Source organism: Puccinia triticina, chromosome 5A (assembly GCF_026914185.1).
Source record: "Puccinia triticina chromosome 5A, complete sequence".
In the NCBI taxonomy this organism is placed as follows: Eukaryota; Fungi; Basidiomycota; class Pucciniomycetes; order Pucciniales; family Pucciniaceae; genus Puccinia; species Puccinia triticina.
In genome coordinates, this window is record NC_070562.1 from 6,133,606 (window position 1) to 6,159,607 (window position 26,002).

The following is a 26,002-nucleotide window of genomic DNA, read 5'->3' on the forward strand; positions in this document are numbered from 1 at the left end:
GACCTGACGACACTTTCTTGGCAGTGGCAACCTCCTGTGCGTTGGGTCGGAACTGGCGTGCTTTCCAATCAATGAGATGGCCATTCGCCCTGACCCACGGCATACCCAGTATCCCGTCATAGGTGTCCTTCAGACGGGTAATGATGAAAGGTGTTCATGGACTCGTGTCGGTGTCCAGGAATAGGCTTACTTCTGCTGACGAACGGCTTGTTGATCCGTCAAACCCTGAAATGGTTTTCCCAGCAGGTAATGGGGTGACTTTCAATCCTACTCAGGTGGCAAAGGACTCACTCAAGACATTGTGGGTTGCTCCCAAGTCTATGAGGAATGTGGCTACGGTGATTTTGGTTGTGGCTTGGGGATGGTAGACGGGGGAAATTGGTGTTTTGACAAACAGGCGATTATCAATTTCGTTCAAACTAGTGATAATACAAGCCCCAATTTTCCCTACTATTATCCCTCTTCTCGGGTGAGGCACAACCCTCACACCCGAGCATCGCCATTTTTTGACTGGTCTGCTTGTCCAACGTCGGTCGCTTTCCCGTTGTCCTCCTTAAGCCGTTTGACCTCCTCTTCCAACTCTGAAATCCTGATGGTGTCCTTCCCTTTCTTCTTCTTCATCTTCTCCGGGCACTCCCTTGATATGTGGCCCTTCCCGCCACACCTGAAACAAAGTCCATCCCTCATCATCCTAGTCTTCTCCGTATCTGACAATGGGCCTCGCATGGCCGAGAGGTCCATAGCGTTCGGATCGGTCGCTGGGGTAGGCTTCGAGGCAAGGGTGTCCGCGCCATTGATCTTGTTATCAATCTTCAAAGCCAGGTTACTGAGGTCGGCAAGCTTGGTGAAATGGGTCCGCGCAAGGACCAAAGCTAGTCGGATATCCTTCTTGAGACCTTGTTGGTATTGGCTCATGAGAGTCGTCTTCTCCCATCCTGCGTCCGCTGCATATTGGTTGAACTGAAACGTATAGTGCGCAACTGACTTCGTTTGCTTCAGCTGTCGTAGAGCTCTCTTGGCGCGGGACTTCTTCTCCGTATCGTAATACATCATCTGAAAAGCCCCAGAGAATTTGACGTAGGTGACGGGTAATCCAGCAAAGAGTTGACTCGTGTATGGTTGAGCCCATGCACTTGCTTGTCCGGTGAGGTACGAGATACAGAATATAACTTTGCTGTGATCGTCCGGGAACATATGCGGGTTGGAGATCACATAGAGGCCAACTTGTGTCACATAGACCTCTGCTTTTGGACCTCTCAATCCATCATACTTTTCCGGTACTCCTATCTTGGGCCCCTTTGCATAGGCGCCTTCTCCGGCCGTTTGCACGTTCTGAAGTTGATTTACCACGGGTAAAACGGCTTGGGTTATGGTTCCCGCTCTAGCTGCCGCTAGTTCCGCTTCCGCTCGTTCTTGAAGGCTCCGTTCTTCGTCAATCTTTTTTGCTAGGTCCGTGATGCGCTCCCGAAGTGCGTTCATGTCTTCTGCCATGATTAATGGTCTCGGCGGTGGTCTGATTTCTTGGTGTTTGTTCTGGGGTTTGGTTTGGTTATCTTTCTGGATCACTGTGCGTTTGTTCTGGTCTGGTTTGGTTCGTCCCTCGTCCCTTGTAATTATAGATCTAGCAATTTGTTAGGGCCGCACTATGAGGTGAGAAGGGGTTGGGTTCTGGGGCACAAGATCGTCTAGCTAAGTCGTAGTATTGCTAGATGAGGAAATTTTGAGGATCTTCCCCCGGCTCCTCTTTGATGTGAGGGCCTGTGACATGTAAGCGTAACTACAATACATGTCTCTCCCCCAACGGGCTACGGCGCGCATGCGCAGCTCGTAACACATATTTAAACATGTACATAATTATAATAAAAGTCTGAGAATATCAATTAGTGGACTTACTAATGTTAGCAAAGCCCGGCAATTAGGAACGGGACCAGTAATTTTTATCTTCTTAGTCTTGAGGATATTTGTCATAAGCTAGCAAATACAAAAAAGAACTGAGTGCGGTTTGTTGGATGAAACACTCCACAAAAAAACTTACCAGTTCACAAAGGTTGCTCCATCAATACTTCAGGAGGTCCCCCATGGCATCACGATAATCTGAAAGCCCCGTTGGAGTTTCTTGGATATGCGGTGGCGCAAGATGATCTTCCTTCCATTTGCTAGGCTGTTGGTCAGTGGCTTGCTAAAGGGGAGAAATCAGAATTGGATGAATACAAAAGAAAGAAAGAAAAACTCACGAGCGATAAGAAGTATAATGTCTTTGGGAAAGCCCCATTTTTGTTTGGGTTGTTGGAGTAAGCTTCGAGGGTTGGCTTAAGCAAAAGCATCCGGGCGGTGTTTCGGACAAATTCCTGAAAAGGGGATTGATAATCAATATTGTCAATAAGATGTTATGTTGAAGCTAAACCAGACAAGATTGAAAACAGACAACTTACCTTAAAAGTTTGATCATATTCATGGGCCGCAGGCCGTTCAGAATGGCTGGCGCCAATAGCCCCAATTTGGTGATAGGCACCGTTAGCAAAGATAATCGCCGTGTCACATTTATTGGTAACATACTTGGGAAAGACAAGTAAAAACAGACATATCAGTCTTACAGTTTAATCACATTAATAGATTGACTAGAGATAAATCCAAGAAAACATTACCTTGCTTGCAATAAGAGCAATCTTCAAATGATTGGGGTCAAGGTTCAGTTCAGCTTGAAGTTGCGTGCATACTTGCTGGATTGTATCAGTGGGATTACAAGAGGCCGATGGGGCGGCCATGTCAACATCGCGGGTACTATTTCTGTTGAAATTGAAGAGATCAGTTGGGTTGGTTGGCTCATATTCATCGGAGTCGTTTTGATTGCCAGTGGGTGAGGGTGGTTCTTCATGAGAACCCAGAAGGTAGGAATTCTTGCCGAAATCTCCTTGGAGAAGTTCATTGATGTTCAGTGGCATCACTGAATTGATGAAGGGGGAGGGTCGAGAAAAGAAAGGGATTGAGCAATCACCAAGAGAAGATGTTCAGTGGGGAGGTGAGGATCAAGGTCTGAGTGGAAGTTTGTGATTGCTTGTCTGGGTCAATTGAAGGTTTATAAGGAGGAAAAAACTGAAATAATTGATAAAGGGCATGGTCAGTTAGTGGCACAGGTCAAAAAAATTGGCTAAGTCATCCAATCTTTTGATTGACCTCATAGTTGAGCCACAAGCATCCCAATCATCAAAAAAAGCATTAAGAACAAGTTGCACAGTAGAAAAATCCAGGAAAATTACCCACTTGCCAAGATGGACCTCATTTTTAGATGTAAGCCTGCCTTCCATGATTTTTGCACACAGAATGAAAAAACCGACTTTTTATTAAGATTTTATGGAGAGGAACTTGACAGGATTGAAAAAGTATGAGTGCTGTTTATGTATAGGAAGGGCGACAGCTAACCGCGCTTGACATACCAAGAATCTCCACCACCAAACGCTTGTCCAAGCACATAAAGACCGTCGTGCTGACCAGGCAGCTTGGAGGGCCGCAGCTGAGGTTCCGTATAGCAGGATCGTTTTTGACAAGGAGACCAATTGGCTTGATCCGGTGATAGGTGCGGATGAAGGACTGGATCGGGTAGATGAGTCCAAAGACAAGGATGAAGCTGAGGAGGTTCCGGCTGGTACTTTTGTGGACGGAGAATTGGAAGATGATGATGAGGGGGAGCTGAATTGGACGGAATACATTGGTGTGGCGGTTGGTCAGATTGAATCCGAGCCCAAGGATTCTGAAATAGACCCTTGCCCGCGCTTCCGTTGTGAAGAAGAGAAGATCAAAAAATTCAGACCAGATAATACGGCCTGGTACCCATTCTTAATTCAAGAAGTGAGCTGATTGTAAATAGAAAAAGAAACAAACAAATAATAATTTAAATTCTTACCTTTTGGCTCTTTTATAGTATCTCATTGGTTCGCTGCTTGTTGGGTACCTACACAAACTGATCTCCAGGGACATGTACCATCAAATAAGGAGCATCTTCATGCTCTACCACGTGAATCTTCCCCGCTGGGAAGCCTTGCGACAGATGCAATTGAGGATCCGGACGCTAATCAATTGGGCTATTGTCAAGATGGAGACAATTTTTGGTCAGCCAGTTTTTGGATTTAATGCAAGAGAGCTAGTGAGAGATGTGAGGACAACTTAATTTATTTTTGTATTGCTGGAAGAATCTTTGAGCGTTTGTCTTGGCCGGAGGAATTTTTGAGCTGACTGCAGTGTTTGTGACAGGATCTTATGAATCCTCTGGTTGCACCACACATGGAATTCTACCCGGAACAAGCGCACGGCAAAAATATTTTCAAGCTCTCTCAATCTGCAAAATGGCTGAAGGATAACCCACCAGGCCTTCGAGCGCAGATGGCGGAATTAAAAAATAAACACTTCTACATTTTTGAGCCGGCCCAGTAAAATTCTTCTGAAATTGTCATTCCCATTTTCTTTTACGCTGAAAAAGACAGTCTCTTTGCCAAGTGCTATCCACCGCAATTCAAGTCCAACCAAGATAATTCCAAGCTTCAAATAGGAATTCCTGAAAAGATAGAATTTGAAAATTGTTCACATAAAAATTTTTGACTTGACTTATGATGAGATCAGGATGAGTGGCGGTTCAATGTTATCAACAGCTTGCGCAGGCAAAATTCATCATGAGAATTCCTGTCATTTTTAGGAATATAAATATGAACACACCTTAATATCTTCTTCTAATTTTTTCAAAAAGAAATTGATGATAACAACAGCTGGAATCCAACTGTATTTTTCCCCAACACGTGGAGAAAAAAAGCGGACGGAAAAATCTTACGGAATGTTCCTATCACGCTGTACTGCGACAACACATCCGGAAATAAATCAAAAAAAAGGAATAAACATATTTCCTATTATTTTACACTCTCTGGCTTACCGCCGCAATTTTCTAATCAGCAATTTAATTGCCATTTTCTTTGTACTTCAAACATTGTGGGCGCGCTGGTAATTAAACAGTTAAAGTACAAATTTTATTGTTTTAAATCCATCAGATTTAATTCTTTTTAGTTTACATCTTCTAATTGACGGTGCTTTTTCTTAAAATTCTCTTCTGATTTTCAGTGAAATGGCCGTCAATGGATTTGACGCATACAACAGCACAATTGGCGGCAAAGTTCACGTGATGGCCAGTGTCTTATGTATTATGTATTACTGGAAATTCTCCAATGCACGCCGAACTCACTAACACGCTTGTGCCGGGAAATTCACTCAATTCTTGCCGATATTGTACCTTAAGTTCTGCTACCTTGAAAGACAGAAAAAAACTGCCATACATTGCCCAATTCTTGCAGAAAAACCACCTCGATGGATCAGATGTATCTATTTTTTTTTGTCTTGTTGTCTTTTTTATTCTATTTTGGAAATTAAATCTGATTTTTGTGGATTTTTTTGAACAAAACAGTGTCCAAATCAACTCAGAAGCATGGAAAAAACCGCAGAAGACTCAAAAAAACTCTGGAAATTTGCAAAAGAAACTAAAAATCTCAGCAAACTAGACAAAAAATCCGCGGAGCTGGGTGTGCGTGATCAAGTTAATCAAAAATTCTGCAAAAAAATATTCAAATTCAAGGCAGAGAAAATTGCTTTGCTTGCTTCACTTGACAACCGCAAAGACTTACCAGATCATATGAATCAAGAATTTCCGCAAACCAATCGCCCTTCGATAACTTATATTTAAATCCTTGAAGGTTTGAATTTTGTCTGAAGTGGCTCGTACCAATCTTGTGTTCGGAACCATGGGAGTAAGCACAGGTCAACAATTCGCCATGTTGTAGTCGGCCAGAATTTCAGAGACATAATTTTCTTGAGACAACTCAAGATGATTATCGGCGCGGGATATTTTCATCCCAAGAAGAGAGTTGATCAGACCCAAATCGTCCATCAAAAATTTATCGTTGATGAACTGTTTGAAACAACCAACATCCTCTGAGACGACGACGAGATTGTCCACATAGACGTGAACAGACAAGTCCAATTGGGATCGGCGGAACTGAAGAGACAGGGATCATTCGGAGAAGGGAAAAAATTTATGGATTCAAAGAAGGCTGACAGTTCGCGATACCAAACCCTTGGTGCCTGCTTCAAACCGTAAATTGACTTTACCAGATGAAGACAGGTCCCAGCCGGAGCATCCAAACCTTGCGGAATTCGTAGGTAAACCGTTTCTTCCAAGGTCCCATTCAAGAAGGCATTCTTGACGTCCATCTGATGTATATCAAGATTGTTGTTGACACCGTAAGCCAACACAGGGCGAAGAGCTGGAAGCCGACCAGTAGGAGCAAAAGTCTCGTTGTAGTCGATTCCATCCTGTTGCGCACTGCCTTGCGCACAAAGTCTAGCCTTAAATTTTACGAATTCACCCGCAGCATTGGTTTTAATCCTGAATACCCACACTGTGCCCAGAAGAGTGGCGTCGGATGGTATTGGTATGATTTCCCAAACATTAAGACGATCCATCGCAGCAAGTTCAGCCGAAATAGCTTCTAGCCAATTATGAGATTGAGCTGAGTTGACTGCGGCTTTGTAGGTTTTGGGAACCGAGTTAGATTCTTGAATGGAGGAGCAACACAAGCTATGATTAAAGAACGGCACAAACCAAGGTTCGGTCGTCAAAGTTTTGTTGACCAAGTGAGCTCTTTGTTTGGTGGTAAGGATGTTACTCGGGTCAGTCGGGTCTGAAGTGATATATTTAGGCGCAGGCTGGTTTGCGGGAACGTAATACCAGTTTGGTTTTGGCGCTGATGACGAAGAATCACAAGGAAGCGAAGTGAGTGGAGCCTGGGAGGAAGTGGGTTGCGCTGATGACAAGGAATCAACTGCAACCGGAGCGAGCGAGGGAATAGGTTGAATGGACAGGATAGAAGAAGATGGAGAAGTTTGAATGATTGGAGAAACTGGAAGTAAAAGCAATGACGAATTGTCAAAGGATGACGTCATTGTATCATCAAGTTCTTCATGTAGCTCCGCATAGACAGAACTTGCGGGGGAGATTCCTGGAAAACTAGCCTCGTCAAAAGTGACGTCATGGCTGTACTCAACCCTGTAGTCCGAATTTAATATTCTCCAGTTTGGAATATTAAGTCTATAGCCAACTAAAACACCTCTCTTCGAGGTATCGCCAAACTTCCCCTGCCTTCTTTCCTTCGGAATGTTAACATACGCCCGACAACCAAATACACGCAAACAAGCAAGGTTAAAACAATATCCGAACCAAACTTCATGGGGAGATTTCCACTTTATTTTCTTGGTTGGCGTAATATTCTCGTAGAAAACGGCAGTCATAACGGCTTCCCCCCACAAGGTAACAGGTAGCGAAGCTTGCTTCAGGAGAGATCGCGCCTTCTCACTTGTCGTCCTATTACCCCTTTCAGCAATTGAGTTTTGCTGAGGTGTATAAGGTGCAGTGATATGATGACGAATGCCTTGATCCTTAAGATAACTTTCAAACTCTGCGGAGCAAAATTCGCCACCGCCATCGGTTACCAGGTTAAGAAGCTTCCTTGAGTGAAACGTTGTTACTTCATTGAAATATTCTTTGAACTTTTCAAAAGCTTGACTTTTTGATGATAAAATATATACATGTTTATACGAAGAGAAAGCGTTGGTAATTTTGAAGTAGTATGAACATTTCCCAACAGTGGCTGGCGTTATTTTGCCGCTGAGATCCATGTAAACATAGTCAAGGACACAAATAGGCTTAGGTAGTTGACTAGTAAATGGTTGACGGTGAGATTTTGAAATGCAACACGATTCACAATTTGAAGTTGAGTAGCTTAAGTCGAACATTTTAACTAATGCTTCTCGGCTAGGGTGCCCCGCTCGCCTGTGCGCAAGTTCAGAGTCAACATCCGCTGAGCTTAGTGAAGCGAATTTAGACGGACCTTGAGCTTGCGTAGCATTCGATAACGACTTGGAGGAACCCGGTGGTTGAACAACTCTGACCTGGCAGACAAAGATGTTGCTGCTGATATTTGCTTCAAAAAGGATGATATTCTTAACAATATCCTTAACAAAGTATTGAGAACCATCCCAACGGAGCAAGTCACAGTTGGATGCTGACAAGCGCGCGAGACTCAAAAGCGCGTGAGTTAAATCAGGCACATGAAGAGCCTTAACGACAAAAGATTTCCCGTTGTCACTCTTGATTTTGATGAGACCGCGTCCTTTAATAGGTAAAGATTGTCCGCTAGCAACGTTCACCGCAGAGTCAAATTTTTTGTACTCAGTGAAATTACGATGTTCAAGAAACATATGATCAGAGCAGCAGCTGTCTAGGAAGATCAGTGCGTTGTCGTGGATCACTGCCAAAGCTTGAGGAGTAGAAACGCAGACGTAGACCCCGCTAATATCTTCGGATGTCACGGCGTTAGCTTTCTTCTTTGAAGCAGTTTGACTTCGACGTTTTTTGTATGCTTTGGTTGCCTTATTCGGATGAAGTTGATAGCAATTTGACTTAGAATGCGGAGCATCCTCGTTGTGAACACCGTTTTCACAGGTTGCCACGACGGACTTGAGAGCATTTTCACTCTTTATGATAACCCCTTTGGAAGCAGATGAGGAGTTTTCAGCGTTCAAACTCAAAGATTTAGAGTTGAGGAATTGTTTGACAGTATCGATGTCGATCGGACTCTTATTGAGAAGAAGATCTTTAGTTCCTTCCAGTTTGGAAGGCAAAAGGTTGACAAGGTATTTGGCTAATAGATGTTCATCAAGCGTTTGCTTTTCCATCTTGACGATTTGGATCCCTACCGACCAAACACGAGATAACCCTACATCTATATCCGTCAAAAATTGCTCAAGAGTTGAGTTGAATCTAATTTTTAGAAAATCTTGGTAAACAACCGATTGATTTTGAGCTGACTTTGACTGAAAGTGATCAGTCAAAGCGGTCCAAATAAGATGAGGTTGTTTCTTATTTTCTTCAGTGATGAACTTGGCGTAGTTTTCTACCCCTAAGTTGCGACCTAAGATTCCCGCCGCGACTCCTTTTTGAAGTTTAAGAGTTGCTTTGGCGATCGGATCTCTTTCACCAGTGACCAAGTCAGATAACAAGTGCTCATCGACTCCCTTCTCAAGACAGAATGAGAACATGACATTTCGCCAGTCGTCAAAAGTAGTCCTGGTGAGAATCGGAAGACGATGGATAGCCTTATTGGTCATTGCGTACGAAGACTCGGGTTCAAAGAGGTTGCAGATTTAAGCACAATCTGGGCTCATAACCTAATGAACTCGGAGCTTTAAGGTGTAGTGATATAAGTAACTACACGAGTGTACGACTTAGTACCGCGAACGATCACTAACCTTTAAGGTGTAGTGATATAAGTAACTACACGAGTGTACGACTTAGTACCGCAAACAATCACTAACCTGATCAGTTGTGATGAGAGTTAGCGAAGAGTTGTTTGATGAAACTAAATGAGTTGATTGCTTTTGCACACCTTTAAGGTGTAGTGATATAAGTAACTACACGAGTGTACGACTTAGTACCGCAAACAATCACTAACCTGAACAACAAGATAAGAGTTGGTTAAGATGGAAGGATACATGATAAGATAACCTTAATGAGTAACGAACCTGATCAGTTGTGATGAGAGTTAGCGAAGAGTTGTTTGATGAAACTAAATGAGTTGATTGAGAAAAGAACCGATACATGATAAGAACGGAGTTTTATAAGATCAACTAGGTTTTGGAACAACTGCGGCACAACTACACTAAAGGCGGGAAAATGAGAAAGAACCAAAAGAACTACTTTAAGTTCAACAAAATCTTTGGTAAGTTTGAGTGGGAATTTTCCGTTTGTTACACAGCATTAGACTGATTCGGGACTTTTTGAAAACTGAAGGCCATTAGGAGCGGACTTAATGTCCGACATAACTGCCGCCGTGCTGATTGTGAGCTCACGGCATCAAGGACGGCAACAGTTGAAAGAAGGAAGACTACTAAAAAAAATGCTCAAAGTCACGCATAAAGATATGGAACACTACATCCTAAACATAGCATCACTTTTGTCGTCAGCTGTACACAGGACAATCTCAGACGTTGCCAGCCACTCGATCCAGCCCCTACAATAGGTTGATTCAATGCATAACGGCCTACAAAAGTGGTGTTTGGCTACAGAGAAGAAAGATAGTACTAGAGCCAAAAGGACAACCAGGCCAGCAGCGTCAGCTTCAACGGTTGCTCCCGGTCTCTTGACGTAGAGTATAAACAATTACGTACACATTTTCTTTAGCTTGTTGTCTTTTCAGCTCTATGGCTTTTGCGCCTGCAATTTTTATTGCACATCCAAGGCTAGAATAGTGTGCCACAAGCAAGGTTCTTACTGTAGGACACTCTTGAGGCCCTTTGACGGCCACGGCAACAGGCAAATGAATGGACTGTTACAACGGCAACGCTTGGCCGGGTGTCAGGGGCATAGAATTGTTTTTCATTCTTCTCATGTGGAATGACGGGGGCCCAACCTTCCTCCGCCGTGAGCCCGCTGAGCACAGCAAAATGGGTTGGCTGGGTGAGCTTGGCCAACCCATCTGACTGCTCAGTCAATCCGCCCGTCTTGACGTGCGGGGTATCAGAGGTTGGCCCGCTGTTTGAGTCAGTTGGGTCAAGCCAACGGGGTACCAACCAGTCCCCCACCCCAGTCTGACTGTGCAGTTGAACTCTGGGCGGGCAGGTTGGTGCCCGCCAAAACTCACCAGTCTGCAACTGCGGGGGGGAGCCCCCGTTGGTCTGCATACGGATTCAAGCGGTGGTGTAGATGCCAATTCTTCTGCGCTCATGGTTCTGGTGACTTGATGTTGTTGGTTGCCTTGAGGAGAGAGGAGTTGAAGGAAGTCAACCAAAAGCTACTGAACCTTCAGTGAGAAGATTTGGCTAATGAAACATTGATTTCAGTAAAAAGAAAATAAAGAAATACAATAGAAATAGTTTTACCTAATAAAACAGGAACTCAGATTGAGAATGAAAACAATAGATAACAGAACCAAAAATACACACTAGGAATTTCAAGCTAATGATAAAATAAGAGTGATCAGAAATCTGGAAAACAACGCTCAGAAAGAAGAAGAAGTAAAAGAATAAGAACCTGTAAACAGCTGGCCTAGACTGAGGACCTCAACAAGTAAACCGCGGACACAACAAAGGATGAAGTTGAATGGTTGCGGGTTTGAGGAATGGTGGTTGAGATGAGGAAGGAAAAATTGTGTTGAAATTACTCAGGTGAAAAGAATTGTGTGTTGTGGGATTTGAACCCACAACCTTCTACATTCATGAGAGCTGCTCTTATACCACTGAGCTAAACACACCGTTGGTCTGACTGGTGATTCTTGGATATTAGATCATATAGCTTGGCCCCTCAAATGGAGCTTGAAGCATATATTCCAACACTGAACCTTCATGGTGGCCTGTCTGAGACAATATTTGAAGTCTTCATTGTGCAACGGAACTGTATTGGTGGAGAGAGCCGTCATCATGTGGACTGGGGTCCAGCTGCCAGACCGGGTTTTTCTGGATAATCTATACCGTGAGTCAAAGCGGGGATGTTGAAGTACTTTGAGTTGAAGAATGGATGCGGCCAAGGCGCCTGCGGACTAAGTGTATATGATAAATGGTTGTTTTCAGTCGGTAATCAGTTGTACAATTACCTGAGGGATACTCCGTACTCACATCCATTCATCATGTGCCAAAAATGAGCAGTATTGCAATCTTTGATATCAACCCATGCTTCCAAGGCCAACAGAAATGTTGACCTTTTATTGGTGGCTGAAGATTGACCGGATTTGCGGTTTTCTTGCCAAGTGAACTTGAGTTGCGCAAAGATTTGAGAGAACATCCAGTAGACATGAGCACCTGGCTCAATTCTGCGCTCAATTGTCTGCTCCACCGTTGAAGCGTACTGTGCGGCACAACAGATTTTGTTCCACACCATCAAACCTGCAGTTTGTATGGTGATCAGTCTTAGTTTTAGCTGTGTCTTATTGTTGAAAATGACTTACCCTTGAGGGGGAGAGTCCTGTGATGTACCAGTTCTATTGGTGTATCCTTGAATGGCTCTTCTTCATCTGATTCTTCTGATTCCTCCGCTTCATCCTTAACAGTCTTCCAGGACTTCTTGCTGGAGCAGGATTGTGGCTGCGGGTCAGCTGCGCATTTCTTGGTCTTAGGACTCATGGAATTTGATTGGGCTCCGGTGGCCAACACTTTGTAAGGGCCTTCCCACGGATTCTGTTGGTCAGAAGTCAAAGTGGCAGAAGTGTTGTCTGCCTCCGACTGAGGATCCAGGACCGCCATCAAGAGCATCAAGCCTATTGACAGTTCTGTCTGCGGTGTTGACATGAAGCTGGGGGCCAGCCAAAGCTTTCAAAGTGGCAGTGGCGCCTCCTCTGAAAGAGACCCGTGTGCACCATCAAACTGAGATTGAATGTCCTCCTCCGCACGCCGGTCAGGCAAGGTGGTGGCTGGAGAAGCCTCAGCTGCCGTAGCTGAGGATTGCGGGCCAGCCAAAGCCGTCTAAGTGGTGGTGTCATTGTCTGCCGGTGGCGCCTCCTGTGGAAGAGACCCAAGTGCGCCATTGACCTGTGCTTGAATTTCCTCCTCCGCACGCTGGTTGGGCAAGGTGGCGGCTGGAGAAGCCTCAGCCACCGTAGCTGAGGATTGAGGGCCAGCAAAGGCCGTCAAAGTGGCCGTTTCGTTGTCCGCCGGTGGCGCCTCCTGTGGAAGCAACCCAGGTGCACCATCAAACTGTGCTTGAATGTCCTCCTCCGCACGCAGGTTGGGCAAGGTGGCGGCTTGAGAAGCCTCAGCCGCCATAGCTGAGGATTGCCGGCCAGACAAAGCCGTTGAAGTGGCTTCAGCGGTTCTGGTGGCCGCAGGCAGGCCGGCAGGTGCTTCAGGCGTTGTAGCTGAGTATTTTTTCTTGGTACCCAGATGGCCGCCGGTTAGGAGGAATTTTTTCTCTGAGGAGGACTGACTATGATCGGACTTGGACTGAGACTTGTCAGAATTGTATTTTTTGCCGTCCAAGAATGTCTTTTCCTGAAGTCCATCCAAGGGTTGGTTGTCTTCTGTATTTAAGCTATGGTTCAAATAGTTGCTGCCAGGTTTGGACGTTTTAAATTGCTCCAAGGTAAATTTCAGTTGTGGTTCTTTCCATTGGCAAATTCCAGAAAACGCTAATTCGCCCAGAGAAATTGTCTCCATCCCGGGAATACTTATGGCCTCTGGCCACATGTCCAGCTTTGTCCGGTAGCCCGGGCCACAAAGCAGACTGTTGGCATCTTCTGGTATTGCCGGCAGAAAAGAATCCTTGGCCATCTCGAGGATGGATTGAACACCATTGGCAAATCATGTAACACCATATACACGTTTGGAGTGTCTGGTCTAACTCAAAGGAGTGGCCGCCAACCTCTGTTCCTCGAGGTGAAACACTGCAAATGTAGAGTTCAAGGGATGGGTATGAGGTTAGGGTTGAGCAGGACAAGAATTCACAATGATTTGACTGACCTTTATTAATAACCTTTTGAACTTCCACTACCTGTTGACCGTATGGATAGGGCGGGTATGTTGGCTGATCCAAGGAGGGCACGTGTTGATGAATCCGGGATGCCAGGCCAAAGGGATTGCTAAAGCGGTCCCATTGCTGTATGAGAGAGTAGGGTAAGCTGAATTTCCAGGGGAAGGAAAGGAAAGAAAAACTTAGAGGACTCTTGCCGGTAATAGAAGTGCCCCTCTGAGGGGTATCTTGCAGGCCATGTGGGAATGGTGTTTGCCTCAACGTGTTCACCATGTCTTCAAACGCGTAGTTGATGTTGAAGCGCGGAGGCGGAGGCAGAGCTGGAGGGACGTGGTGGCAAAACAGAACTTGGTTGGTGTTGGAAACACTGAGGCGGAGGCGGAGGGAGCTGGAGGAGTAGTTGCTGGCAAGTTAATGGTGTTGGGAATTTGGCGGCCAAGGTAGCTGGGGGTCTAGGAGTGTTCAGTGAGTGCAAGACAGATAAACACGGTTAGCCAAGCTGGCTGACTGTCAGTTTGGTTAGGTAATGTAATCAAGGCATCAGCACACAGGAGGAGCATGTACATACATCAAACACAGGGCCAACGGTGTGGTGTTCAAATTGGTACAGAGCCTCAAGACTGTCCAAATCAACAAGTCATCAAGATCATCAACTTCAAGATTCCACCCCCCAAGATCAGCCATTTTCAGCTCTTCAAGATCCTCAAGATTCATTCCATCCCCATCCCTTTTCTTTTTATTATTATTTAGTCCTCTTCCTGTTTCTTGGTCCTAACACATGTACTATGTGGGTTTATTATGATGTTTTATTTTTTCACTTTATCCTGTTTGGTTTCCTCTTTAAGCTTTGTTTATTCTTTTCTTCTGCTTGTTGTTTGTTGGGTTTTGTTTTGTTTTCTTTCCTGGTGGTTTTGTTTTGTAGTTAGGGATGTGATGACATGTCCTGTGACATGTCACTCCCCAGAGTTCAAGTTTGAGTTTGAACTTGGAGGATGGGACGGCATGGGACTTGCTCTGATCCACAAGATTTTCCATCAATTTTTGATCCGCTGGCAGTATCCCCAGCACTATTCCTGATCCTTTATCCCTGATTCTGATCCCTCATCATCATCTGATCCTCAACAAACCAACCACCGCCAACGGTATTCCATCCCCGTTGTCTCTCAGAAATCCCCCCCCAACGCTATCACTTTCCAATCCTCATCTCATTTGCCGGACCACCACAAGGGCAGCCTCAACAGCACCCATCCCCTCGACGCTCTGCCTACCGCCTGGCACGGTAGGAGTTCCACATTTGGTCCCCCGAGCCGGGATCAAACCAGCGACCTCAAGATTTACAGTCTTGCCCTTACGGATTTCAAGACGGCGGGTTCTTGGGCTCTTCTAAAGATCTTTTCCTGTATTTTCATCTTGGACCGCCGGGATTTTGACTGTAATCTCATTGCAAGACATTTCAGGACCCAACACCAACACAAGGTTCAGATTTCTTTGAGACGCTGATGGTGACTCAGAGCAATCCCCATCTTGTCGTTCCGGCTCTCCTTTCCTTGTTGTTTCAGGAGTTGACCAAGAGCTTTTTTTTTTTGATTGGACTCAAGTCTCAAGGTTGCTTCAACATCATTGACAGATTCCTACAAAGAAGCTCTCGCGTGCAAGATTGTCAACAAGAACTCCCTGGATCCCCGACAACGAGGTTTTGGGCCCAAGATCTTGTTTTGAAGATTGATCCGAGTTCCTTTGCTCACCAGACAACCAATCCTCCCTTCTTGAGCAGTCTTGAGCTACCACCTGCCTCCCCTTCCTTTAATCTGAAGGTACCTTCTGAACCGACGAAACCGACAGATCGGACAGACCGTCTGGATCCAGAGTTCTGCACTCACACCGAAGCGCTCGTAGCGTCTTGAAGACCGTCCTCTGGAGATCATCATCAGCCGAGCTTAGTCCTTCTTGGTTCACATAGCCGATAGCTGAGAGCTTGTTTGGCTAGGATCAAGCTTACTGGCAAGGCAGGAGGGAACAAAAGTAAGCCTCATCCTTTTAGTTGCACCTCCGGAGTCTACTTCTACGTTGTCGAAGCATCACCAGCCACTCTGTGAGCCCAAGAATTCGTCCAGATTTTTTTCAGTTTAGCGAAGTCAAGAGGCACGGGCTTGGCAAATTGCTGGATTCAGATCCCTGCTTCATTTCGAGCTACTGGTCGCCTAGTTTGCGCTACTGCGGCAAACGCTACCCGCTGTCAAAGTCAACATTGAAAAGTTTCGGCTCTAGCCTCTTTGATCACAACACAATCACTCTGCAAGATCTCTGATACGTTTGGAGCTCTATCTGCCACCTGCCAGCGTCCCCGTTTGCTCCGATCTGTCTGTCACGTACATCAAAGCCTCTCGATTTCCCTGTTTGTTTTGGAACGCCTCCCCAACACTCCTATTCCCTTCTGAAGTCCCACAGAGTCCTGCCAAGCCCTATTCAGTTCTCTGAGATCCTCTTCGCGCCCTTAAAGCTTTTTCATTCATTTTTGAAATCACCATGATGGTTAACTGGCAAGATCTAGGCGCCCTAGTCCAGTCCTGGGTACAGAAAAGTGGAATCTCAGACACTGTGGATTATAAAGCGTTCCGACAAGCTTGGGATCCTATTATTGTTGGTCTTTTGAGGAGAGAACTTATCAAAACGGTCAACGAGATCCGCTTGTGTTTTTATTGGGCCTTTTCATCAAGATGTCAAGACCAGATTCAAGTGATCCTTTTTCAGCAGGATAAGCTGATCCCTGTCAGCGAAAAATTTGTCAAATTTCCGCCGTTTGAGGACCTCTGCGCAGCGGCTGAGGAAGTTTTATCGGACCAGACCACCCCGGCCATCGACACCACTAGAGCCTCCAATCCTGTTCGGGAGATGACACCCACTCAATCGTCTGCAATCATTGATGAAGTCTCAAAGATGCTTAAATTGATGAATGATTGACTAGAGAAACTCAAATCTTTGGAGCAGAGGTTAATGAAGATGTTGTCGGTGCCCTCTGCTTCTGCCGCCGCAACTCGTTGCTCGCGTTTGATCTGCTATTATTGTCATGTGGAAGGCCATGGCACGGCCCACTGTGATGCGCTTCGGAAGGACATAGAAGAGAGCCTCGTCAATCAGAAGGGTCACAACTACTTCCTTCCAAGCGGCGCTTTGATTCCGTTCGATCCTAGCCGACCGATCCGCAGCATAGTTTTGTTGTTCCAAGACTCAAGTCCCAATGCTAATCCTCATCATACAATGTGGTGAGCCTCATCAAAAGCACCTTCACTCTCCGCAGGCTCCAGGAATCAACTATCAGGGCGACCAACCACTCAGGACAACAACACGGAACACCAGACACAGGACCCAGGCGCCTCAACATCAAACACTCCATCATCGCCAAATCCAGAAATGCATCAAAAATCAATCCACATTGGTCATCAACTCAACAGCCCTTTCCTTGTCTCTTGGTTTCACACTAATGCACCTACTTTGGGATTAGTACTTGTCTCATCTTCATGCGCCTCATCCCTTTTGTTCATTTCTCTTACACTTCTCCTTGATTGAAGTTTTTCACTGTTTCATTTTTCCCACAACCACAAGTCAACCGCCCCCCAGATTGTCTATATAAACTGCCCCTTTGTCCACACTTTTGTCCCCCATCAGCTCATCAGACAGTAGTTGGTCAATAGTTATATAGTCTCATAGTTACCTTATAGTCAATTACAGTAGCCATTCTGCCTTGACAATTATATCATCTTGCCTGTTCAACATCCAGTAACCATTCTGTGGGAGAGCATTACTTACTTCGCCATTTCATCACCTTACCCTGATATCTTCTTGATCTTCTGCGCCACACCTTTTCTTGAGTTTCATTACTCTATTGGTGTCCTCTACTCTTTAGCATTTCACCCGGAGGGCAGCCTTTTCACGCACTCATCCCCTCCACAGCTATCTCCACCCCACGGAGTAGTCCCCACAACGACATATAGGACTGTGTGTGGCGCTCTACAGATGCGGTGTCTGCCAGAATTTCCGCCATCATCTCTTCCACAAGGCCATGTGTTTGCTTCTACTAGGAAGAAAGGTTCCGAGCCGACGTCCTTTGGAGTTCCGTCTGATTTCCAACCAGATCCTTGCTGTCCGATCCGCAAGTCACCAACCCCTGAGTTCAGTCAATCTGAATCCCCATCACCAGATCCTGTGTCTGCGCCACGGGGTAATCCCTTGCCGCGGGCAATAGACCACGTCCTGGAGAAGATCTCCGAGATGATGCGCCCTGGTCTGTCTGCGTCCAAGTCCCCTAAGAAGAAGCCATCCATATCACTGTCCGTTTCCGCCGCTCTGCTCACTGCGGAGAAGATGAATACTTGGATTTTGCTCCGCAACATCAAGATTGATCCCCAGGAAGTGAAAGTTTCATCTGGTACCCTAGTTGAAGGCTCTGGTCCAATGGTTTTCTCAGCTCTCCGCCCGCCCGTGGCACGTTTGCTCTCATATCCAATCAACCTCCAAGAAGAGGTTAAACTATCTTTACCGTCTCCAATCTGCCTCCAAGATGAGGTTAAACTAGCTTCCCGATCCTTCTCCAATTCCACCAATCAACAACCTTCCTTTCAATCTCAGATCCGTCTCCACAATGAGAATAAACTAGCCGATCCTGATCCGTCTTCTGATTCTGATCCTGCAGAATGTCTCTGCTCTCCTCAAGTCCACCTCCGCAATGAGGGTAAACTAGTTCCGCGTTGTTTGGGTTTTCTGCGGAGGCATCGGAGTATAAAATTAAGTCCTCCCAAAGTATGCACCTCTCGGGTAGTTTCTACCGCTTTGTCAAAAACTCTACAATTTGCCACATTCGTGAGCGGCCCCCGGGTTCTTCCCCTTTTGTCTTCTCTTGATCTAGGAATGTGTGGCGCAGTCTAGGGACAGTCTGCAAATGGTGGGTGGATGTGGTGGTCATACCGGTAGAGGCCCACAAGAGCATCAAAATCATCAAGTCAAAAAGATCAACAATCTCACCAGCAAGACCCTTCAGCCTCAAGATTCTCAAGATCCCTCAAGATGATCCCTTCCCTCACTTTCTCACAGCCTCAAGATTCTGGATCCCTCCCAGTTTCTCTTTTCCTTTCTTGGTCCTAACACATGTGTCATGTGGGTTTGTTTTGTTTCTTTTGTCTTGTTTTGTTTTCTTTTTAGATTCTTTATCATTTGATTGTGTGTTTCTTTTCTTCCTTATTCTCATCGGTGTTGCTTTATCTTTGATTTTTGTGGTGTTTTCTTCTCTTTCTTCTTTTTTCCTCTTTTCCTGTTTGATGTTTGTAGTTAGGGATGTGATGACATGTCCTGTGACATGTCACTCCCCAGAGTCCAAGTTCAAGTCTGAACTTGGAGGATGGGACGGCATGGGACTTGCTCTGATCCACAAGATTTTCCATCAATTTTTGATCCGCTGGCAGTATCCCCAGCACTATTCCTGATCCTTTATCCCTGATTCTGATCCCTCATCATCATCTGATCCTCAACAAACCAACCACTGCCAACGGTATTCCATCCCCGTTGTCTCTCAGAAATCCCCCCCCCAACGCTATCACTTTCTGATCCTCATCTCATTTGCCGGACCACCACGAGGGCAGCCTCAACAGCACCCATCCCCTCAACGCTCTGCCTACCGCCTGGCACGGTAGGAGTTCCACAACGGTAGTCGGCCGACTACCATCCTACCCCCCATTTGCTCCCCCTGCCCCCCCTTGGTCCCCCTCCCGGCCCCCCGCCGCACTGGAACTCAAAAGTGGTAGTCGGCCAACTACCATCCTGCCCCCCATTTGCTCCCCCTGCCCCCTCCTTGGTCCCCCTTCCCCTCCTGGCCCCCCACCACAATTCCACAACCCAAAACCCTCGCCGACCGGACCTCCAATATCCCAAACTTCCCCCTCCTCCCCGCCTGACCGGTTGCACCCACAACCCAGCCCCCCAGGCATCCACCACTGGTGAGATTCCCCCTATCAATCTTTTTTTTTCCGCCAAACCTGCTGACCATTCTTTCTTTGACCCCTGTTCCCCCTCACACGCAATCCAGCCGCCCTTTGAACAACCATTTGCGCCACCAAAAAACACCAAGCCTAGCAAAAAAAGTTTGGTCAGTTGTCCCCCTCTGGTTTTTGATTTTTTTTTATTATTCCTCTTGATAGCTTTGTCTGTGTTCCATGTCTCCTTAATATTCTTCTGTAATCTCTCTCCTTTCCCCTGTGTTACCTGCACGCCACAAGAATGTTTTCTTTTTTTTTTGCCTGATAAAATCCATAAATTTCTACATTCACCATTCAATTCTTCCTGAAGAAAATACATTACAAGTTTTAGGATTAATCCAGGGTGGCTGAGGGGTCTCAATTTTTTTTTTCTTTTTTTTTACTTCAACAATTGATGTTATCAGAAGTCTCCAAAGCTACTTTTTTTCAAAAAAGGAAAAACATTGACACCTGACCTCTATCATGATACCATCCTGCACACATTGTTAATTTGGTTGGTTGAACTTCCTGAAGATATTGCATATCATACTTGAAGTGCTACATGCATAGAAAGCCTTTTTGAAATTAGTTTACCATGGTTTAGCATATTTTTGTCAGGTTCTTTTTTTTATCTACTTTTGTTATCAACCACAGATTAATGAGAAATATTTCCACACAAAATTTCATTCAAAAATTGTTCTGCATATAAAACCCAGAAATATTGTATTTGGGGTCACATCTATTATGCAGCAACTATAATCTGATCAGTTGCCAAGTATCACTACTTTGGTAGTTTCTTGGTGTTTCTGCCACTATATCCCATCAAGCCCACAAAGTTTCCTTATGTACCTTTACTGACCACAAAAACCCCAAATGTAGCAGCTACAGTCTGATCAGTTTCCAAACATAACTACTTTGGTAGTTTCTTGGTGTTCCTGCCACTATATCACATCCCAGGGTGAGAATTCTTCTGCCATATTGTTACCAAAATGTCTACAAATCCCCAATGTTTCATTATGTACCTTTACTGACCACAAAACCCCCAATGTAGTATCTACAGTCTGATCAGTTTCCAAATATCACTACTTTGGTAGTTTCTTGGTGTTTCTGCCACTATATCTCATCCCAGCGTGGGAAATCTTTTGCCATATAGTTACTAAAATGTTTAAAAGCCGCCAAAGTTTCATTGCATACCTTTACTGACCACAAAACCCTGGAATGTAGCAGCTACAGTCTGATCAGTTTCCAAACATAACTACTTTGGTAGTTTCTTAGTGTTCCTGCCACTATATCACATCCCAGGGTGAGAATTCTTCTGCCATATTTTTACCAAAATTTTAACAAGCCCCCAAAGTTTCATTATGTATCTTTACTGTCCACAAAACCCCCAAATGTAGCAGCTACAGTCTGATAAGTTCCCAAATATCACTTAGTTGGTAGTTTCTTGGTGTTTCTGCTCAAAGGTACATAATGAAACTTTGGGGGCTTTCAAATTACATTTTGATAAGAAGGTCTGGAGGGTTCGAACACTGGGATGAGATATAGTGGCAGAAACACCAAGAAATTATCAACTTCGTGATATTTGGAAACTGATCAGACTGTAGCTGCTACATTTGGGGTTTTTGTGGTCAGTAAAGGTAGAAAATGAAGCTTTGGGGGCTTGTTAAGATTTTGGTCACCATATGGCAGGAGAATTCCTACCCTGGGATGGGATATAGTGGCAGAAACACCAAGAAACTACCAAAGTAGTGATATTTGGAAACTGATCAGACTGTAGCTGCTACATTTGGGGTTTTTGTGGTCAGTAAAGGTAGAAAATGAAGCTTTGGGGGCTTGTTAAGATTTTGGTCACCATATGGCAGGAGAATTCCTACCCTGGGATGGGATATAGTGGCAGAAACACCAAGAGACTACCAAAGTAGTGATATTTGGAAACTGATCAGACTGTAGCTGCTACATTTGGGGTTTTTGTGGTCAGTAAAGGTACATAAGGAAACTTTGTGGGCTTGATGGGATATAGTGGCAGAAACACCAAGAAACTACCAAAGTAGTGATACTTGGCAACTGATCAGATTATAGTTGCTGCATAATAGATGTGACCCCAAATACAATATTTCTGGGTTTTATATGCAGAACAATTTTTGAATGAAATTTTGTGTGGAAATATTTCTCATTAATCTGTGGTTGATAACAAAAGTAGATAAAAAAAAGAACCTGACAAAAATATGCTAAACCATGGTAAACTAATTTCAAAAAGGCTTTCTATGCATGTAGCACTTCAAGTATGATATGCAATATCTTCAGGAAGTTCAACCAACCAAATTAACAATGTGTGCAGGATGGTATCATGATAGAGGTCAGGTGTCAATGTTTTTCCTTTTTTGAAAAAAAGTAGCTTTGGAGACTTCTGATAACATCAATTGTTGAAGTAAAAAAAAAGAAAAAAAAAATTGAGACCCCTCAGCCACCCTGGATTAATCCTAAAACTTGTAATGTATTTTCTTCAGGAAGAATTGAATGGTGTATGTAGAAATTTATGAATTTTATCAGGCAAAAAAAAAGAAAAGATTCCTGTGGCTTGCAAGCAACACAGGGGGAAGGAGAGAGATTACAGAAGAATATTAAGGAGACATGGAACACAGACAAACCTATCAAGAGGAATAATAAAAAAAAATGATCAATATACGCTATATTGATCAATATACAACATCGCAAATTCATCCATGCTGGTAGTGCCAGTCCACCATTTTTTTTACCTGCTGACCAATCCTTCTTTGACTCAAATTCCCCCTCATCTGCAATCCAGCCATCCTTCAACACACCGCTTGTGCTGCCAAAAAACACCCAGCCTTTTTTTTTTCTGGTGAGTTGCCCCCCTCGGCTTTTTTTTTGGGACGGCCAGTCAAACTGATATTTGTTTGCCAGTGCACCACTTTCTGCCTTCCTGGCTTACTACCAGGGCAGTGCCCCCCACCTCTAATGATGCAGGCTCTGTGGACCTCGCGGCGATCACGGATCTAGTCATGTGTATTTCTTAGTGTCCTGTCCCTGAAAATTAGCCAAAGCCCATCTACATACCACCATGTATACATGCATGTGTGCTTCAATTTCTGAACTGAAACCCCATCAAAGATCAAGCGTGTAGCCTGGATGATATTGAGAAATGGAAAGGGTGCCTACTTGGCAGAATTTTTGCAAAGACCAAGAATGTGTGCTCAATCCAGGTGGAAGTCCCCCTTTGACAGGGAAACCAACAAAACCATCTCCATGGAGGGAATCAAATCAAAACTTTCTTCAACCCAGCAGCACCAGTAGTTACAATTCAAAAAAAAAATGGTGCCACACATGACAAGGGTCCATCAATCGTTTTGTTTTGCCAATTGTTCTCCTTGCCCAATTCAAAATCCTCTTTTCAAAAGAGGTTCCAGTTATTTTGTTTATCTTATCTGTTTTTGTTATTTTGGTGAACTACATCTTGTTGCCATTGCTCATTTGTATAACTTAATTTAAAAAATTGTTGTGAGATTTCCAAAGAAATACCCCCAGAACATTGTATTGCAGCAAACTGATCTACTGTTGCAGCTAAAATGTCCTGGATAGGGCCTGAATTCCACTCCATGTTGTTGTCTTTTTGTGACAGATTGTCATCAATCAAGGATAATCTCCACTTAGAACTGGATGAATCACAGACTATTATTGAAATGAAGTTGCCAGTCTTTTGACCTTTGTTTACATCATAAACATCCTGCATCTAGAACAAGAATCTCCACATTTGTCACATGCATGTCAATCCTCTTGTGTTTGCTCATGCTTCAGATTCACATTGCTTGTACAATTATCATTGGCAAGGGGTAGCACTTAATATTCCAAAGACTCCTGCTCAAACTCAGCTGACAGCCCCATTAGCTTGGTTGAAAAGCACACCAATGGAAAACTATAGCCGTCACTGTTCAACGTCTCTAACACAGGTCAGGTAGTTGGCTGAAGCGCAGTAGGTCCAATATTCAAGAAACCACAATTTTGAATTGCATAATAAAATCCTCAATAGTTATATTAGAACCATTGTAATATTGTTTTCTTTGTCCATTATGTGAATTTCCAGAACATTGGTTCCAACTGTGGGTCCCATGTACTTGGGTAGCCAAGCCTCCTTCCTTAAAACATGCAAGGTGAGTTCAAGGTTGATCAGCATACAATTGAGCAGAGGCACAACTTTCAGATATTCTAGAGACTCAAGACAGTGGTGTGGAACTTCTCAAGGCAGGGGAGAATGAGCTAGGAAGGGAAAAGGTGCTTGAAAGGCTTCCTTCCAGAATAACTCTGGAGAAATGCACAAAGAATTCAAGAGATGTGGCACAATCTATTATCTCTTGGTATAACTTCTTTGAAATATCTTTGGGTCAGAGGTTCTGCCTACTTAACACAAAGAGGGATCACGGGTTAGGGTTTTGAGGGATTTAATTTCACTTTAACTTTCAATTTAACAGTTCATTTTATCAATCTAAATTTTCAAAGGCAATGAATCCTAGTAAATTATGATATTAATAACCCTCATGGGGAGAAAGAGTACCAAAAAATGGCCTTCTTTCACAATTAAGCCACTATCAGACTAATTTTTAATCTAAGAAGATTTACACCTATGAAAAGAAAGTATAGTTACATATCAGCTTTGGCTTTTTGTATGTGAATGATTTTTAGTCTAGAATACCTCTGTAAGGCTCCATCTGGCTGCCGCGTCATACAAAATAAATGGTTCAATTCATGACGTGCAACCCCCGGGTGTTTCAAAGTTTTGGTGGCAACGGGGGGCAAACTTTGAGTTGCGGCGTCATAGATTCAACCATTTATGACGTATAACGCAGTAGCCAAAGGGGCCTAAGATGTTAAATGATTCTTAAAGGAGAATAATAGATTGAAGTGTAAAGCAAATCACTGTAAATCTATTTCTATACGAATTTTGTATTTATGAGTAGCTATTTTTAGAAGGATTACATGCATGAGGGGGTATCAAATATGAGCAAATCCACCATTATGTAATTGACTTGTTTGAAAAAAACTCACCATTTTTAAAACATGTTTTTCCTCCACCTACCCCATTTTTGGATCCACTGGTGACAAATTATATTTGTGAATAATTGACTGGTTTCTAATTGTGGATTCCAATACCCCCTGTTAAGTATTTCTTATATTTGTAGTTAGAAAGTACCATTTTATGCGCCTAATTTTATAAGAAAACCACGTAACATCTTTTTGAAAGTGGTAAAAGGTATATTTACACATATTTATTTGTAATTTGTTAGTTTTTGGCTATTTTTGCGCGCTGCGCGTGTTGATTGCGCTCACCTCATCCCCTCCCAAATTATTTGTCTGCCCTCAGACAAACCCCAAAAGAGAAAGAGAAGCAGAGAGAAAAGAAAAGAATTATTTATTTATTTGACAAAATGCTTTATGTGTGGCTGAGGTTAACTCATACTGTAATCAGGCAAAGAGGGTGGGAGGCACGCAATGCGTCTGTGCGGGGTCTTGTGGTGTAATTTGTCTAGCTTTAAATTTGAAAGCGCAAGAAAGAGACTTTTTCCAAGTTGATGCTTTGCCACAGCACATCTGATCCCCCAAGTCTGTTGGGCGGAGTACAATTCTGACCTTCAAGTTATAGCTTTGCAACTATTAAACAACCAAAAAAAGACGTTCTCCAGCCAACTTTAACACTAATTTATCCAATTTGATGAAGTTTATATGCACTGGTATCTTCAAGTTCTCCTCCGCCTAAGCTGACAAGCTCCAATAACCCATGCACCTCAATTCAATTCTAGTATGAACACCGCTGGTTTGCTTTTGTTTGGAAAAGACTTTTCTCAGACCAATTTTGGAAACTGTAACTTGCAAGTTCTACCGTTCCCCGGTACATTTGTTATTTCTAAGTCAAATAATTGCTCACCAGGCCCGCAGGTTTTCTATCATCTCAACCGTTTGTGTTTGCTGATTTTCCAACAACCAATATCATTTCCAGATGCTAGGTAAGGTTTCTAATCCACTAAATTGATTCTAGATGTGTTCTGAGTTGGTTTTTAAACTGGCCCACTGATTTGAATTTGACTGCTTCTGATTACAGATTGGAAAATTGGCGGCTTCCACAGATGTTCACTGGGTTGGTCCAATCTGAGTTCAATCACCAATGAGATTGACTTGAGGAGACAGTGCTTTTAAAGATTTCTTTGCTTTGGTCTTCCGCAGGAGCTCTAGCAGCAAATGGATACCAACAGGACTGCTAATCAAGCGCAATAGCCTTTCAAAAACTTTTTCCTTATTAGGTGAGCTTTGCTGCTCAAACAGTACAGTAAAAATCTGACTAAAACACATACTCTTGTGAAGCTAATGAGCATTAAACTTCTAGAAAATCTGTGTTGGGGAGCTACTGTATGTCTTATTCCATACAATTTGGCTCCTA

General features: G+C 44.0%; 2 protein-coding genes across 2 annotated transcripts; both read right to left on the reverse strand.

Annotated features, from left to right (window-relative positions):
• Positions 1-11,565: 11,565 nt before the first annotated feature.
• PtA15_5A720 (uncharacterized protein) lies at positions 11,566-12,372 on the reverse strand (the record flags this gene model as incomplete). Its single annotated transcript, XM_053169512.1, has 3 exons — positions 11,566-11,627; positions 11,704-11,970; positions 12,033-12,372. 3 exons carry the CDS (start codon positions 12,370-12,372, stop codon positions 11,566-11,568), a joined length of 669 nt encoding a protein of 222 aa, XP_053020701.1.
• Positions 12,373-12,546: 174 nt separating this feature from the next.
• PtA15_5A721 (uncharacterized protein) lies at positions 12,547-13,350 on the reverse strand (the record flags this gene model as incomplete). The annotated part of the gene is made up of 1 exon (XM_053169513.1): positions 12,547-13,350. The coding sequence occupies one exon, from the start codon at positions 13,348-13,350 to the stop codon at positions 12,547-12,549; it is 804 nt and encodes a 267-aa protein (XP_053020702.1).
• Positions 13,351-26,002: the final 12,652 nt, after the last annotated feature.